This window comes from Scyliorhinus canicula, chromosome 6 (assembly GCF_902713615.1).
Source record: "Scyliorhinus canicula chromosome 6, sScyCan1.1, whole genome shotgun sequence".
NCBI classification, from domain to species: Eukaryota; Metazoa; Chordata; class Chondrichthyes; order Carcharhiniformes; family Scyliorhinidae; genus Scyliorhinus; species Scyliorhinus canicula.
The window spans coordinates 110,233,485-110,251,779 of record NC_052151.1 but is presented as its reverse complement, the minus strand read 5'-3'; the positions used below and the strand labels follow the sequence as shown (position 1 = coordinate 110,251,779).

At 43.4% G+C, this 18,295-nt stretch overlaps 1 protein-coding gene across 2 annotated transcripts in view; it reads right to left on the bottom strand.

Annotated features, from left to right (window-relative positions):
* The window catches only part of LOC119967389 (CD2-associated protein), a 277,194-nt gene that overhangs the window by 14,343 nt on the left and 244,556 nt on the right, over positions 1 to 18,295 (bottom strand). For both annotated transcript variants that reach the window (XM_038799889.1, XM_038799890.1), the window contains exons 14-17: positions 16,388 to 16,512; positions 14,374 to 14,489; positions 8,606 to 8,710; positions 7,448 to 7,599 (exon numbers count right to left, since the gene is read on the bottom strand). In XM_038799889.1, coding sequence (XP_038655817.1) covers positions 7,448 to 7,599; positions 8,606 to 8,710; positions 14,374 to 14,489; positions 16,388 to 16,512 — 498 coding nt within the window. The remainder of the gene's footprint in view (positions 1 to 7,447; positions 7,600 to 8,605; positions 8,711 to 14,373; positions 14,490 to 16,387; positions 16,513 to 18,295) is intronic.

Genomic DNA, 18,295 nt, shown 5'->3' with positions numbered 1-18,295 from the left:
AGGCACGACTCCGCCTCTCCCTTCCTCCAACAGACAGCGACAGCCCCAGCACACCACGCTACGATTACACCCCTGCACCAGGCCCCACTCCCAGCAACTCCAAACATGATTCCAGCGACCCCTTTGAAATAACGTATATTAATGCCCCTGATCCAGACCCACCGCCCGACGACTATGGATTAACCCCTAGCAGCTCCAACCTCGATACAAAATACTGGCACCGAGACAATTCATGCAGGCTCATCCGGAATGATGAGATGGACTGCAATTCGCCCCACGCAGCTTTAGCATGACTACTCCTGTCAAGAGTATGGCAACCGGGAGAAGACGATGACGTAAAGTCTGACTCCCACCAAACAAATTCCTATCCGACTCTGTTCATTATAGAGCAATGAGGTGTCCAGATGATGGTAAAAAGGAACCGATGGAGATTTACGGTGTCCTTTCTGATGAAACCTGCATGATTTTGTTATGTTAGTTGGTTGTTTTTAAATGTTTGTTCCTGTCAATGTTGAATATTGTTTGTTCACTTAATGTTTTCATGGCACCACGCCACCAACGCCCACTGGCAGTTAAAGGAACAATTTTGTCCGCAGACAGCCGTTCATAACTGCGCTTCTGCTTCGAAGGCAACCACCATGATGACCACATTCTCACCGTTCTTGTCCGGTCACTCAGGCAGTGGAGTAACAGCACTGGTCCCCGCCCTGCCTGAGGACCCCCTGGTCGGCTACACTGAGGTAGAGCACATACGGCACTGGTCACCGTCCTACCCGGGGATTCCACCCATTCCTACCCGCCAGGGCCCGCATGCACCCTATTTTGGCACTTTTAGTTCAAAACTTCTGTTTGTTTATGGTGACCCTTAGGTTGCTTCCAAGTGCTATTTACATCCTCGAACACTGGGATGGCAGATCGCACAGGCTGTGAGATGGCTCGCACTGTGTAGTTTTTCTCGGATGTCTTGTCCCAAAGATTTGGTTTAAACAAAAAAAAATGAGGGAGTCACAGTTGGTGACCAATTATAATGGGTAATTGGCAATAAAGGACAGACAAACATGCGAGATCTTAAACAAGATAATAACAGAAATTATGCTTGTGTCCATAGAACCCCGGAACCACAGAAGCCTCAAGAGGAAGAAAGAAGAAACGATGAAGACAACCATAATGCGCTACAGTTGGATCTTAGCGGGATCCCTACAGTTGCACGCAGACACTTGCCCCCCTGACCCCTATCATGCAGGCTGTGAATGTTTCCCACCCCAGCCATACACTGTACCCTGAGATAGTAACCGATACACCGACCTGGTGTGACAAGTTCATTACTTGGTATTCCCTGTCCTACGTTGTGGAAGTACTATTAGTACTTGCGATACTCTGCAGTGTCGTTCAGACCCTAAGAATCAGGAAATGACGGAGGAAAGCCTCCCGCACTCGCATTCCGATATACACATTCAGGTCCCCTATTTTTGGACTTCAACAAACCCTCCAACCCCTTTAAGTGAATTAAAGTGCATCCGTTATCTTGTGTGTTTGTTTTTCTAATAAAAGAAATGTAAAACTCTGTGCTCGACTGCCAAGCCAGAGTGACCTATGTTGCTGCTATTGTACAGTTTAAAATGTTGTAAATTATTTTGATTGATTAAGAATAGTTTAGTTAAGGATAGTTAGCGGTTCCAGTTTTTTTATTTTGTAATGCATGCCTGAATGTCATAGCGCCCCGTATAATTTTATAATGATGTATGTACATAAAATAATTTAGGTAAAAGTTCCAATTCATAGGACAGAGTAGTGTAGGGCCTGTCCTTACTTATGGGTGTCCGACTTAGGAGAACGAAGAAGATGCAGTAATTTGATCCTTTACGCTTCGCGTTGAGGATCACAAGGAGGGAGAGTAGCCATCTGGGATGGCCACTTCCAGAATACAAAATAGATGATCGCAATGACTGTAGGGAAATATGGACAATGTTAACAAAGCAAGCAGGCACAGAGCCTATATGCGTATTGAGAAGGCAACTCCCAGACGAGACTGAAACGGTAGGTCAATTAACATATTGATGGCCCATCTCGGGGAACAAAGGAAAGACACTCAAGCAACCGATCTAGCTCTAGACACCCCGGCACCAGTTCCCCAAACTGAAAGTGTAAACAAACCAAGGCCAATGGCCACTGAAAACATGCCCAGCCATCAGGGCACCCACCCTGGTTGAAGTTTCACTTGGTGATTACTTTGGGAATAGCGATCACAATTCCGTAAGTTTTAGAATACTCATGGACAAAGATGAGAGTGGTCCTAAAGGAAGAGTGCTAAATTGGGGAAAGGCCGAGTATAACAAAATTCGGCAGGAGCTACGGAATGTGGACTGGGAGCAGTTGTTTAAGAGTAAATCCACATTTGAAATGTGGGAGTCTTTTAAGAAAAGATTGATTAGAGTGCAGGACAGACATGTTCCTGTGAAAATGAGGGATAGAAATGGCAAGATTAGGGAACCATGGATGACGGGTGGAATTGTGAGACTAGCTAAGATGAAAAAGGAAGCATACATAAGATCGAGGCAACTCAAAACTGATGAAGCTTTGGAGGAATATCGGGAAAGTAGGACAAATCTCAAACGTGCAATAAAGAGGGCTAAAAGGGGTCATGAAATACCTTTGGCTAACAGGGTTAAGGAAAATCCCAAAGCCTTTTATTCGTACATAAGGAGCAAGAGGGTAACTAGAGAAAGGATTGGCCCACTCAAAGTAAAGAGAGGGAATTTATGCGTGGACTCAGAGGAAATGGGTGAGATTCTTAATGAGTACTTTGCATCGGTATTCACCAAGGAGAGGGACATGACGGATGTTGAGGCTAGGGATGGATGTTTAAATACTCTAGGTCAAGTCGTCATAAGGAAGGGGGAAGTTTTGGGTATTCTAAAAGACATTAAGGTGGACAAGTCCCCAGGACCGGATGGGATCTATCCCATGTTACTGAGGGAAGCGAGGGTTGAAATAGCTGGGGCCTTAACAGGTATCTTTGCAGCATCCTTGAGCATGGGTGAGGTCCCGGAGGACTGGAGAATTGCTAACGTTATCCCTTTGTTTAAGAAGGGTAGCAAGGATAATCCAGGGAATTATATTGTGAGCGTGACACCAGTGGTAGGCAAACTGCTGGAGAAGATATTGAGGGATAGGATCTATTCACATTTGGAAGAAAATAGACTTATCAGTGATAGGCAGCATGGTTTTGTGCAGGGAAGGTTATGTCTTACAAACCTAATAGAATTCTTTGAGGAAGTGACAAGGTTAATTGATGAGGGAAGGGCTGTAGACGTCATATACATGGACTTCAGTAAAGTGTTTGATAAAGTTTCCCATGGCAGGTTGATGGAAAAAGTGAAGTCACATGGGGTTCAGGGTTTACTAGCTAGATGGATAATGAACTGGCTGGGCAACAGGAGACAGAGAGTAGTGGTGGAAGGGAGTGTCTCAAAATGGAGAAAGGTGACTAGTGGTGTTCCACAGGGATCCGTGCTCAGACCAATGTTGTTTGTGATATACATAAATGATCTGGACAAAGGTATAGGTGGTCTGATTAGCAAGTTTGCAGATGATACTAAGATTGGTGGAGTTGCAGATAGCGAGGCGGACTGTCACAGCAAAATATAGATAGATTGGAGAGTTGGGCAGAGAAATGGCAGACTGAGTTTAATCCAGGCAAATGCGAGGTGATGCATTTTGGAAGATCTAATTCAATGGTCAATGGAAGAGTCCTGGGGAAGATTGATGTACAGAGAGATCTGGGAGTTCAGGTCCATTGTACCCTGAAGGTGGCAACGCAGGTTGATAAGAGTAGTCAAGTAGGCGTACAGCATGCTTGCCTTCATCAGACGGGGTATTGAGTACAAGAGTCGGCAGGTCACGTTACAGTTGTATAGGACTTTGGTTAGGCCACATTTGGAATACTGCGAGCAGTTCTGGTCACCACATTACCAGAAGGATGTGGATGCTTTAGAGATGGTGCAGAGGAGGTTCACCAGGATGTTGCCTGGTATGGAAGGTGCTAGCTATGAAGAAAGGTTGAGTAGATTGGGATTGTTTTTGTTGGAAAGACGGAGGTTGAGGGGGGACCTGATTGAGGTCTACAAAATTATGAGGGGTATGGACAGGCCGGATAGCAACAAGCTTTTTCCAAGATTGGGGGTGTCAATTACAAGGGGGTCACGATTTCAAGGTGAGAGGGGGAACGTTTAAGGGAGATGTGCATGGAAAGTTTTTTACGCAGAGGGTGGTGGGTGCCTGGAACGCTTTGCCAGCGGAGGTGGTAGAGTCGAGCACGATAGCATCATTTAAGATGCATCTACACAGGTATATGAACGGGTGGGGAACAGAGGGAAGTAGACCTTGGAAAATAGGCGACAGGTTTAGATAAAGGATTTGGATTGGCGCAGGCTGGGAGGGCCGAAGGGCCTGTCCTGTGCTGTAATTTTCTTTGTTCTTACTCCTTCATTGGTCAAGATCAATACGAGTGATCAAGATACAACCCAATTAATTGGGGCCAAGTTCAAGGCCCGCCCAAAAGCGCATGAAGCCCCTTCGGGTACAAGAAGAAGCCCCCGAGAGAGAATCGCGCTCTTGGACACGGCTCTCGATGCGGAGAGACCCGTCCACCAGCTGCACCATAAGCAAGTTAGTCCAAGATCAACGCTCGCTATCAGATGGACGACCTTGGGTGTTCTCCTGTTACCTCTTCGAACCCAACAGCCTCAGATCCGAACAACGGCCATTGTTCCTCTGACTGAGTGGGTACCCAAAGTTAAGTATAGGCGTTAGCGTTAGAGATAGTTTAGTTTGTGGTATTTTGTGCATGAGTAGATATTACTGTGTGTGTAAATAAATAGTATTGACTTTGAACTAACTAACTGGTGCATTGGTTATTTGATCAGTATTCGGGTTTGAACCTTGTGGCGGTATCGAAAGATACCTGGCGACTCTAGAGCAAACATAATTAGGATCAAGGAAGGCGACCATATTGGCTGCCATATTTATAACCAGATAAATATAGCAGCAGCGGGAATCGAACCTGGGACCATGGAGCTGCAAAGCAACAGTGTTAACCACTGTGCTACCGGGCCATCCACGTTCATGGAATAAAAAGGTCAGAATCATCAGAGATACAAAGCTGGCTGAATGACAGGAAATAAAGAGTAGCTATTAACGTTTATTTTCAGACTGGAGAAAGGTTTATAGTTTAATTCCTCAGGTTGGGACCACTGCTCTTCTTGATATATATTAATTACCTAGGCTTCGGGCATAAATTTCTAAATTTTCAGATGCTACAAACCTTGGAAGTATTGTGAACTGTGAGAAGTATAGTGTAGAGCTCACATTAATTTTTTTTATTTTTTTTTCCGATTAAATGGCAATTTAGTGTGGCCAATCCACCCACCCTGCACATCTTTAGGTTGTGGGGGTGAGACCCACGCAGGCATAGGGAGAATGTGCAAACTCCACACGGACAGTGACCCAGGGCCAGGATCGAACCCGGGTCCTCGGCGGTGAGGCCGCAGTGCTAACCACTGTGCCGCCCTAGTGTAGAGCTTTAAAAAGGTATAGGCAGGTTGGTGATATGGGCGGGTAAGTGGCAAGTGAAAGTCAATGAAGGGAAGGGTGAATTGATTCATTTTGGTAAGAATGCAGAACAATAATATAAAATAAAGGGGGAGCAGAATTAGAGAGACCTGCACGTACATGTCCATAAATCATTGAAGGTGTCAGGACTGGTTTAGAGCATGGGTAATAAAGTGTGGAGCACCTTGGGCTGTATCATTAGGGGTACAGAGTACAAAAGCAAGGAAGTAATGTTAAACCCAATTAAAATAGGTCAGCCTCAACTGGAGTGCCACGTCCTGTTTTGGCCGTCACAATTTAGGAAGGATGAGATGACATTGGGGAGACTGTAGAAAAGATTCATGAGAATTATTCCAGGGATGAAGAACTTCAGTTATGCAGCCAGATTGGAAAAGCTGGGACTCTGTTCCTTGGAGATGAGAAGGTTTAAAGGAGATTTGATCGAGGTATACAGAGTAGGTATGGAGGAACCGTTCCCATTGGTGGAAGGATCCAAAGCCAAGGGATACAGAGTTTAGGTAACCGGCAAAGGAAGCAATGGTGATATGAGGAAATCTTATTTCACACAGCGAGTGGTTGGCATCTGGAACACACCATCTGACCATGTGGTGAAGGCAGGCCCAAGTAAGGCACTCGAGGGAATTTGATTACTATATGAAAAGGAAGAATGTACAGGGTTATGGGGAGAAGGTGGTTCAGTGGTTCACGGTGAATTATTGCTTCAGAGTGTCAGCACAGAGGTGATAGGCAAAATAGTGTTCTTGTACTGTAACCTGTTTCTATGATAAGAACACTAAGAAATCGTCCTGGGTTAACTCTTTACCCTGTGTGCCTGGAGCCTATGATTCCTGTAAATGAACAGGAATATGGGGCAAAATACAAATGAAAAAAAAACAACAGATAACCAATTTGTAGAGATTATGGAAAAGACCCATGAGAATGGAAAAGTACATCAATAAATAAATAAAAATGGTACAACAGCAAATTAAATCCAATAAAAAAGCAAGGTTGGAAAAAAGCTGCCGTAGGTGAAAAAATGTCAAAAAACAGTAAACACAAAGGAAAAAAAATACTTGGATAGAACTGATGTCAAAACTTGCTTAAATGTATTGCAAGCTAGTGGAGGGAATTACAGGGGAAATGTGTAACTGCAGCAAATTTGGCAAAACATTTTTTAAAAGCGTCATTCCCCCGGCCCTCGGGAGGCCATATTCGGGGTGTCGGACCAGCCGGGGTTGGAAACGGCTGTGGAGGAGAAGTTGTAACCTTCACCTCTTTGATCACCCGAAAGCGGATCCTGATGGGATGGAGAGCAACCTCTCCACCTTGTGCCCTGGCATGGCGGGGACTTGTTGGAATTCTCGACTCTTGGGAAGGTTAAGTTTGAACTGAGGGGAAGGATGGAGGGGGTTCTACAATTCATGGGCATTATTCATTATGCACTTTCAAGAACTGGATAACATCGAACATTAGTTGGGGGTAGTGGTTGGGAGGGTTGGGAGGGGGACTGCATGCGTTAATGTTGACTATGGGTGATTCCTGATTCCTTTTTGTCATTTGTTTATGTTAACATGCGGGCTAATGTTTGGGGTTTGGTGGGAGGATGGGATCGTTGTTATTGATATGGGGATTGACATATTCGTTACTGATTATTGTTTATTGTTGGTGAGTGCAAATTTGGGAGAAAAAGTGAAAAAAGAGAATAAAAATATAGAAAAAAAATAATTTAAAAAAGTGTCATTCCTTCATTTGTCAGTCTAAAGTCGGCAACAATTGCTTGCAATTCAATGGTTGTGCTTTTCAAAAACACTTGTAATAAATATAAAACCTATATTACTTGTGCTGAATCTTCAGTCTCTCAACAAAAGTCATCAGATCAGTCATTTGTGCCTGGAGTTCTTCTATTGTAGCTCTGTTCCTATTATCGATTTCAGTTGTTTCTTTCATCTCAGCAAAATTGATTATCCCAGTATTCTGCTTGAATGATGGCTAAAGTAGTGGGGGAAAAAGTAATGGTATCACTTATCATCCTAAACATATCCAAATACTTTATATTAATTCCACTGGCCCTAAGGATCACTTATCTTTTTCAAATCACGAACGGCATGAACCTTCCTTCATTTTTGCCAACTGGAGACTATAAATCACTTTGCATAATCTTTCAGCAATTCTGGGTCATGAGATCCCAAATGAATTAAAAAGTGATGCATAAATATGAAGCACAACTGTAAAGCTAAGTCGAGTATGTATAATATATATGCCCATAAATCTTGGTACCTGGAGGAACCATCAATTGGATTTTGCTGTTACTAATGCAATCTGAATGACAGTCTTTCAGGTAACCGATCAAATATCATGACCATTAGGTGACAGAGGAACCAAATGCTTTAATTCAAATGCAAATAATAGGAAATAGTTCACAATCTTGTGAGTTGGTACAAGATCTGATTATTTCATGGTAGGGTAAAGATTCTGGTGGGATGTCATTTGAATCTGTACGCTGTTATATTTCCAAACGCAGCTCAGTGCTATGAGGAAACAAGTGAAGGAAAGGAGATAAACATATAGGGTATTGTCCCTGAAGAACTCTCAAGTGTTTGCAAAGCACAGGTTTAAAATACCCCTTGCAAAGGTTGGACAGTATGATAGCTCACCGGTATCCAAAGGATAATAGAGATTTGAAATGGGGCAGGTGAATAACTTTAAACATCATTTTATAAAATCAAGGTAAGTGATTGTCAGAGCTCAATTCTGGCTTGCAGTTAAATTGTGCATACTGAACACATCATTGAAACTTTTATTCCTGCAATCCATTTTTTAGTTTCAAGTCCATTTTGAGTGTTTTAGAAATTTGAAGCTATTTTAAATTACAAACTGCTTCCTCCATAGGGAGATCTAAATAAACCAAGATGATCTTCAGTCAGACCATGATTTACATGGAATCATAAAGCTGTTTGATTATTTATGTATAGGACGTTTATTAGACAAACCATACCTTTTTAACAATGTCTGAAGGCTTTGGTTTGGCAGTCTCCTCTTGTACTTCTTCCTCTTCTTTGATCATTTTCGGACTTTTATCTAAATGACTCTCACCCAGAGACTGAAAAGCAGGGAATTATTTTTGTTTAAAAATGTTACGCAATTCGTTTAGAAAACAGAAGTCAAACACTGCTATGGGTACACTTTACTGCAGTCTGTATTGCTTCTCAATGTTACACAAATTTATACTTAAACATGAAATATGAATTTTGTCTTTTCAGTTATGCAGGTTATTTGCACAAAATATATTTTCCTTATACTAAAACACAGACTACTTCCTGACAAACTGCTTAACAGTATAATAAAATGCTAATGTCACGCGAGATTGCAAATCTTAAATTTAATGCATGCAAATGGACTGAAATACCAGGAAATGTAGATTGTGAATTAATCGATCAAACAATGGAAAACCATACTCAAGTCTGATATGAATACTACAAATGTAAACTACATAAATACAGTTCTACCCGTTTGTGCAGAATAACGATATAGATTTTCAAAGGCTCAAGCGTGACGCTCATTGGTACAGTATTAATGTGCAGATAAAAATGATACCATTATTAAAATGATCTGTTTTTTAAGATACATATTTTGCCTTGTACTCACATTATGCCTTTCAAGCAATCATGTTCCAAAGTGCACAAAGTGCAAAATATAAAGCACAATGGCTGTTAGGTTCCTCAGAGTGGCAATCATTGACAGATTGCCTCTTGCCAGATTTACCTTCACTGGGATTCCCAAGTCCATGTCTCGCTGAACCTTCCTCACCCAGGATGGGTGAGACAGGAGCAGCGGAGCTGGCCCCCGGCAGGATTGTCGTGGAGTGACTGGGGCACAGCGAGGTAAGTTACACCCCTTTTGATGGCAGTAGCTGCCACAAAGAGATGATTAAAGGGATAATTTATAGGGAGCAGGTATCCATTAAAGTTTAGGGAATCATGTTCCAAAGTGCATCACAGAAGGAATATAAAAGCAGAATGGCTCTTAGCTTCCTCAGAGTGGCAATCATTGACAGATTGCCAGATTTACCTTCACTGGGATTCCCAAGGTGGTGGGGGTGGGTCGGAACCGTTGGTTGGGGGCTCGGTGAGGGGGTGGGGGGGGATTGCACTGAGTTGGGGGTGTCCCAGGCCAGGCGGAATCTCAGTGATTAAATATTGATTACTCTGGTGTTAGATATTTTTTTTCTATCCAACTCTTTCAGAGTAACTATCAGGGTAAAACTGGCAGAACAATCCAAAATTAGCGGCAACCCGCTTTGTCGGATGGTTCCAAGCCCAGCGCAATTGTCCAGAGGAAGTTAGCACTTCTGTAATTGCTGGGTAAACCCTTATGTGAGAACTTCCGAGAGGGATTCCCAGCGCTTCGTAGGGGTTCGCTCTAAATGCGACACTGGGAAACTTGTAAGTTATGGGCCACAATGACAGCACGGTAGCATGGTGGTTAGCATAAATGCTTCACAGCTCCAGGGTCCCAGGTTCGATTCCCGGCTGGGTCACTGTCTGTGTGGAGTCTGCACGTCCTCCCCGTGTCTGCGTGGGTTTCCTCCGGGTGCTCCGGTTTCCTCCCACAGTCCAAAGATGTGCGGGTTAGATGGATTGGCCATGCTAAATTGCCCGTAGTGTCTTAAATAAGTAAGGTTAAGGGGGGGTTGTTGGGTTACGGGTATAGGGTGGATACGTGGGTTTGAGTAGGGTGATCATTGCTCGGCACAACATCGAGGGCCGAAGGGCCTGTTCTGTGCTGTACTGTTCTATGTACTGTTCTATGTTCTATAAAATGGCTTTTGAGGGCACATGCACTAACTGGTTTATTATGACAATAATGCAGACTGGTCGGGAAAAACCTGAAACTCCATCCTTGGTCTGCAAAATGTGTCCCACAATAATTATTGGAATATGCAAGTATGTAGGCATTAGGGGAAAGACGAACTACCATCCCATCAAAGAGAATATGCCAACCATCCACCCAGTCCATTCTACATATATAGAATTTAATCATAGAATTTACAGTGCAGAAGGAGGCCATTCGGCCCATCGAGTCTGCACCGGCCCTGGAAAGCCCACCCTACCCAAGCCCACACCTCCACCCTAGCCCCGTACCCAGCAAACCCATCCCACCTTTTTTGGACACTAAGGGCAATTTAGAATGGCCAATCCACCTAACTTTAGAATGGCTAATCCACATCTTTAGACTGTAGGAGGAAACCGAAGTATCCGGAGGAAACCCATGCAGATACAGGGAGAATGTGCAGACTCCGCACAGACAGTGACCCAAGCCGGGATTCGAACCTGGGACCTGGAGCTGTGAAGCAATTGTGATAACCACTATGATTCAACTGTGCACAATGCAGTGAACATGATGTCATCTGAAAGTGCACTCAATTGTCAGAGGAAGCACAGAAGGCAATAAACAAGGTTTGTCTGCATCATTCCACACGACAATAGCAGCAACAAGAAAAATAAGGCTGTTAGTATTACCAGTCCTGGATAACATAGGAGAAAGAGTGGCTTGGCCATACTTTTATTCCTAGGATGTAGGCTTTCTTGACAAGTTCAGGATTTATTGCCCTTTCTTATTGCCCTTGAGAAGATGGTGCTGAGGCACCTTCTTGAATACAATTAAATCGCTTGCTAGGCTATTTCAGAGGACACTCAACCACATTTCTGTGGGGCTGGAGTTTCATGTACTTCAAATTCCTAATAGCATGACCAGACAATGTCAACATAGTTCCATGAAAGGGAAATTATATTGGACAAACCTATTACAATTTTGTGACGAAGGAGCTGACAGGATAGATAAAAGGAAATATTAGATGTAGATTTTCCAAAAGATATTCAATAAGATGCCACAAAAAATATTAACGCGCAATGTCTCAGAGAAATAAAAGCAGAAGAGTCACACTTGACTCATAATGGTAATTTTTCTTCTCTCTCCACATGACGTCAGGCATGCTGAGCTTTTCCAGCACTTTCTGTTTTTATGGCTTCATGGAGATGGGGGATTAGCACGAATACAGGATTAATCGAAGGACCGGAATGAGAGAGTTTCCGATAAACAGGGCACTTTCAAGTTCAAAGGCTGTGATTAGTGGAATGCTGCGACTAGTGGAATGCTGCATCGATCAGTGTCAAGGTAGTAAATTGATAATCTATATTAATGAATTTGACGAAGAGACCGTGACTAGTGGAATGCTGAAAGGATCAGTGCTTGGGCTTCAGCAATTTATTTATTTTTTTTACATTTTTTTATAAATTTAGAGTACCCAATTATTTTTTTCTCCCCAATTATGGGGCAATTTAGCATGGCCAATCCATCTACCCTGCATATCTTTGAGTTGTGGGCGTGAGCCCTACGCAGACATGGGAAGAATGTGCAAACTCCACATAGACAGTGACCTGGAGTCAGGATCAAACCCAGGTCCATGGCGCCATGAGGAAGCAGTGCTGACCACTGCGCCAACACGGGCTTCTGTAATTTATCATCTATATTAATGACTTGGCTCAAGAGACCGTGACTAGGGAAGTGATGCAAGGATCAGTTCTCACGCTGCAGCTATTTACAATCTATATTAATGACTTAGGCAAGACAACCGCAAGTAATGTATCCAAGTTTGCCGAAGGTACAAAGTTACGTGAGAACTTAAGCTGTGAGAAGGACACAAAGAGGTTGCAAAAACAATACAGACAGCGTTTACTTCCGAGGGTCATTAACCTGAAATATTAACTCTGTTTCTGCCCACAGATGCTACCTGACCTGCTGAGTATTTCCAACATATTTGTTTTTAATTCACATTTCTAGCATCTCCAGCATTGTGCTTTTTGCTTTATAGAGTGTTCGCATGCAAGTACACTAAGCAATTAGGAAAGCAAATGACATGTTGGCCTTTAATACAAGGGCAATTAAGAATAAGAAAGTTATGTTATAATTATACAGGGCTTTGGTGTTTTTATTTCGACATACTTGGATTGGAGGTCGCGCAGAACAGGATCACCAAATTGTTTCCTGGGATGAGACGAGTTGTCATGTAATGGGAGGCCGAGTAAATTGGGTTTATATTCTCTGGAGTTTAGAATTAAAGATATTCTAATTGGAACGCAGAAGATTCCGAAGGGATTTGACCAGGTTGTTTCTCCTGGCTGGGGAATCTAGAACACACGATTAGGGGACGATCAGTTTGGACTGAGATGAGAAGTTTCTTCATTCAGTGGACTGCGGAAACTTTGGAATCTCTACACCACAGTGCTGTAGATGTTCCATTTTTTAATATACTTCAGGCTGATTTCCGATCTCCCAGGGAATCAAGGGATATGGGGAGGAGGTTTGAGGGGGTTGCATGATCCACGCCTACTGCTGTTTCGAATGTTAAGATTAGTGGAGAAGGGCATCATGTGTCCTTCCCTCAATAAATTAGTGAACTGGAAAGGCTTTTTATTAAAATGAGAATCCAGTGGTTTCATGCCATCATTGCTGACACTAATTTTTTGTTTGAGGTTTAGTTAGATAATTAAATTTAAGTTCCTTAGCAACCATGGCAGATTTTGAACTCATGGAGAAATTGTTAATTTGTGACTTGCCAGAGCAAGAATATGATAAGCTCACGTGAAATCCAATAGTCCCCCATGTGACATCACAGTTTCCCTGCCTGAAAGTCCACCAGACTGACCCAGTCGACCAGAGTTACATTAAAAGTAATACAGAACCATGAGGTAGATGGCTTTGCTATCCTAGTCATAGATGTTTACAGCATGGAAACAGGCCCATCGGCCCATGCTGCCCAGTTTATATCACTAATCTAGTCCCACTTGCCTGCATTTGGCCCATATCCAATAATATTTAAATTGCGAGCTGCCTTTTAGGAGCAGATCATCAGTCAGTCCCGCCTCCATTAAAACAGGAAAGGAATGTGCCGGCATCGATATTCACATTTTTAACATTCCAACCTTCCACTCAATCCAGATGCCTCTTTTTTGGGGGATAAATCCCCCTCCCACCATGTTCCTGCATCTAGTAATGTAACCATTATGCTCCTGTACTCCAGAGATGAAGCCAAAGACAAATTTCCAATTTTGCATGGACAACAACGCTCTAATTTATTCTACACCACTGCCAGTGTCACTTATTTCCAAGGCAACCTCACTGTTACCCTCTCACCCAATTTTCCGATTGTTCCCAAACTTCTCTCATACAGATCTTAGTCTTGACTATCATTCGCTTCCCAACTAGTCTCCGACTCATCCTCAAACGGATTCGTGAAACTACACAATTTTCTCCAGAAACAGAGTTTTGTTTCTTCAATTTTTCACCCATCCTTGACCCTGGTTACATTGATGCTGCTGACCTGGAATATATTACAATGATGCCTACAGCCCCCTGGTGCCTCAGGTAAATGGGCAGTTTTTGCATGAAAAGGCGATTGTGAGTATTTGACTCTCAGGTTGAACTTGATCATGCTGTAGTCCAACAAGAGCCAATGGTTGGCAACGAATAAAAAACATCACTTTTTCCTCTTCTTTTCCTAGTTGCACTGAGGCCAATTTTATGATCCCACTTACAAACCAAGTAGTACATTTGGATTTCTTAATTTTGTGGTTTACCGCCACAACAAAAAATTGTCTTCACCCACTCGGCTTTTGGGGAGTTGTATTGGTTACTTGTACAAAAAAATAGCATTCACAAACATTCCACTGTGGTAAGTTTATAAAGAAAAGACGAAAAACTGACAGGGTGATTGACAATAAAAAGGCTGGGCGGCCTTCTCCCTGGCATCCTTGGTCTGCTAGCTGTAGGGTGGTTGAGTTTCGCACCAGATAATTCCACAGAGTCGAAGCTCATGAGATCTGCAAAAGAAACAAATAAATAACTTCGGCAATTTCCAATTAGAGTAGCCCAAGTACAGAAAATTCTTGTGAACAGAATATGCAACAATGTTTGAATAAATTTAAAGTACCCAATTATTTTTTTCCCAATTAAGGGGCAGTGTAGTTTGGCACGGTGGCACAGTGGTTAGTACTGTTGCTTCACAGCGCCAGGTTCGATTCCCGGCTTGGGCCACTGCCTGTGCGGAGTCTGCACGTTCTCCCCGTGTCTGCGTGGGTTTCCTCCAGTTTCCCCCCCACAAGTCCCGAAAGACGTGCTTGTTAGGTGCATTGGACATTCTGAATTCTCCCTCGATGTACCTGAGCACACGCCGGAATGTGGCGACTAGGGGGCATTTAGGCCTAGGTTCTCATGGGGTCATGGAAGCTTATCCCAAATGCTGCTTGGGAACCCAGATCTGGAAATGCCATCCCCCATTTGCCATCCGACAAATCATATTTTCTCAGGAGGGACATGGGGAAAATCTGAATCCAGAAGGACCACTGGAACGCATTGTTGAGATCAAGATAATCCCATTTTCACTGGAGCAAGGGCCTGACAGCAAAGTATGTAAGTTACAATTTTTTAAGAATAGACATAAATGCTTGTCAAGTGTGAATAAGGTCTGGAAAACTGTGAAGCTATCAAGTAATTTAAATGTTTATAGAGTCCAACCATCCTCAATTATTTGCTTTCTCACTCAAACGAAAAATAAACATGTCGGTTTTATGGGGGGCACGGTGGCACATTGATAAGCACTGCTGCCTCACGGCACCGAGCACCCGGGTTCGATCCCAGCCCTGGGTCACTGGCTGTGGAGTCTGCACGTTCTCCCCGTGACTGTGTGGGTTTCCTCCGGGTGCTCCGGTTTCCTCCCAAAAGTCCCGACAGACTTAGGTAATTTGGACATTCTGAATTCTCCCTCAGTGTACCCGAACAGGCGCTGGAATGTGGTGACTAAGGGGCTTTTCACAGTAATGTCATTGCAGTGTTAATGTAAGCCTACTTGTGACACTAATAAAGATTATTATTATCCTGCACATCTTCTTGGCTTGTGCGGGTGAGGCCCACGCAGACACGGGAAGAATGTGCAAACTCCTCATGGACAGTGATCCCTTGCACCGCTGCCGAAAGACATAATCTACTCCCAACCCTAATTTGGAACAAATTAGGCGAACTGAGGGAAGCCTTGCCATAACTCTAGCATGGGGAGTTTTGCTATGTCTGTCCAGAAATTAGGAGTAGCTGTTCTGCAGATTATTATGTTCGTTGATGCAAAGCAAAAATCAGGAAAGAAGCCATGTCAAATTTCTGACAGTAGGGATACGAAAATATCTTCAGTAGTCCGCTCAACAAAGCAACAGAGGCCGAGTGACCTAAATGTGTTTAATCAGGAGTAGTGGCCATAAATTAGCTACAAATAATTAGACATTTGAGGAATTTAGATGGAATAAAAGATTTTGCACGATTGTCCTAAAGCAGTCTTACAGGAATGCAAATGCAGGTGAGAAATCAAAGCACAACCTTCAAAACAAAAACATGTTGAAAGAAGTAGGGGGTACCCGGATAAAGTACATTGTTATTTTAGTATTTAGAAAACTTGGATATATCTAATCAGTGCCCTAATCTATACAAATTAATCAAGTTTATAGTACACTTAAGAATTTTTGCTGAAATACACAATTCCACCTGGTGACACAGCAAGTGACCTATGCACTCAAAGTGAACTTCAATCGGAGGAAAACACATTGTAACTGGTCACAGTGATCGGTTCAGAAATTATCAAAATAAAAATAGAACCTACGTTCAAATCATTCATTATGAAGAAATTATTTTGCAAATCAAATCAATTATCCTTGAACTTTACTGAATTTTATACCTATCTCAGGTGCAATTTCTACCGATTTTGGTCGAGTAAGCGATGATGGCATCTCAGATTTTGGTCCAAGTACAGTTGAATCAAAGTCCACCTTTGCTCGATTGTAAGGCAGCTCTCCATTTGTCCTATTAAAACAAGAGTGCAGAATTTGTTAAATGGTTTATCATTTCTAGTGTTGTGTGCAATAAAGTTCCCTGTGAATTGATAACAGAAGAGATCCCCTGGGGAGCAGTTGTGAAATTTCCCCAGCTGCAGATGGGCTGCACAAACAAGATAAACAAGGGACAAAGAAAATGGGAATTTTGACAATCTACTCGGTGATCACAGGCAAGGACCACAGATGTGTGCTTGCTGATTTTCATAGAATTTATAGTGCAGAACATAGAACATAGAAAATACAGCAGCAGGAGGCCATTCAGGTCTGCACCATCTCTTGGAAAGAGCACTCTACCCAAGCCCACACCTCCACCCTATCCCCATAACCCAGTAACCCCACCCAACATGAAGGTCAATTTTGAACACTGAGGGCAATTTAACATGGCCAATTCACCTAACCAGCACATCTTTGGACTGTGGGAGGAAACCGGAACACCCGGAAGAAACCCACACACACACTGGGAGAACGTGCAGACTCCTCACAGACAGTGACCCAAGCCGGGAATTGAACCTGGGACCCTGGAGCTGTGAAGCAGTTGTGCTAACCACTATGCTACCGTGATAAGGCAACTATGCAGGTGTACTTTGTTATTAACTACAAAAGACAAACATTTAAAGGTTGTAACTGGTCAACTATCTACACCTGGCACAAATGAAATGATTAGAACTATTAGCTGCAATTGGATATCAATGATCTCAGAACAAATGTGTACATAGAACAGTACAGCACAGAACAGGCCCTTCGGCCCTCAATGTTGTGCCGAGCCATGATCACCCTACTCAAACCCACATATCCACCCTATACCCGTAACCCAACAACACCCCCCTTAACCTTACTTTCACTAGGACACTACGGGCAATTTAGCATGGCCAATCCACCTAACCCGCACATCTTTGGACTGTGGGAGGAAACCGGAGCACCCGGAGGAAACCCACGCACACAGGGGGAGGACGTGCAGACTCCACACAGACAGTGACCCAAGCCGGAATCGAACCTGGGACCCTGGAGCTGTGAAGCATTTATGCTAACCACCATGCTACCCTGCTGCCCCCACTTGTAATTGGTATATGCAAATTAATTATATGATAACCAAAAGTATAATTGCTGTTGCAATGCATTACTGGGAGAGTCAGTGCGCCATCTTGTGGATACATCACCCCGGCATGATTTAATAAACTGGTGACAGAAAATATCCCGCCTGCGTCTGGTCTCGTGTGCTGAGGAACAAAACTGACGTGGCTGGATGGCCGGTAATTCCATAACGTAAAATGGTAACGAGGATGGGATTGCCCTGGCCTGTTGTGAAGGCAGGACTATGAGTTAATGGTTAGCACAGTTGCTTCACAGCTCCAGGGTCCCTGGTTTAATTCCCGGCTTGGGTCATTGACTGTGTGGAGTCTGCACATTCTCCCCGTGCCTGCCTGGGCTTCCTCCTGGTGCTCCGGTTTCCTCCCAAAGCTGTGCAGGTTAGGTGGATTGGCCATGATAAATTGTCCTTAGTGTCCAAAACAAAGGCTTGGTGGGGTTACTGGGTTACAGGGATGGGATGGGCTTAAGTGGGGTGCTCTTTCCAAGGGCCGGTGCAGACTCGATGGGCCAACTGGCCTCCTCTGCACTGTAAATTCTATAATTCTTTGATTCTATGATTTTCTTTGATTATACGCCCAACAGAGTACTGCGTCTGAAACGAAAGGCGATTAGAGGGGCGGATTAGAGTTGAAACGAGACCAGCGATGGGGACGCCCCGAGTA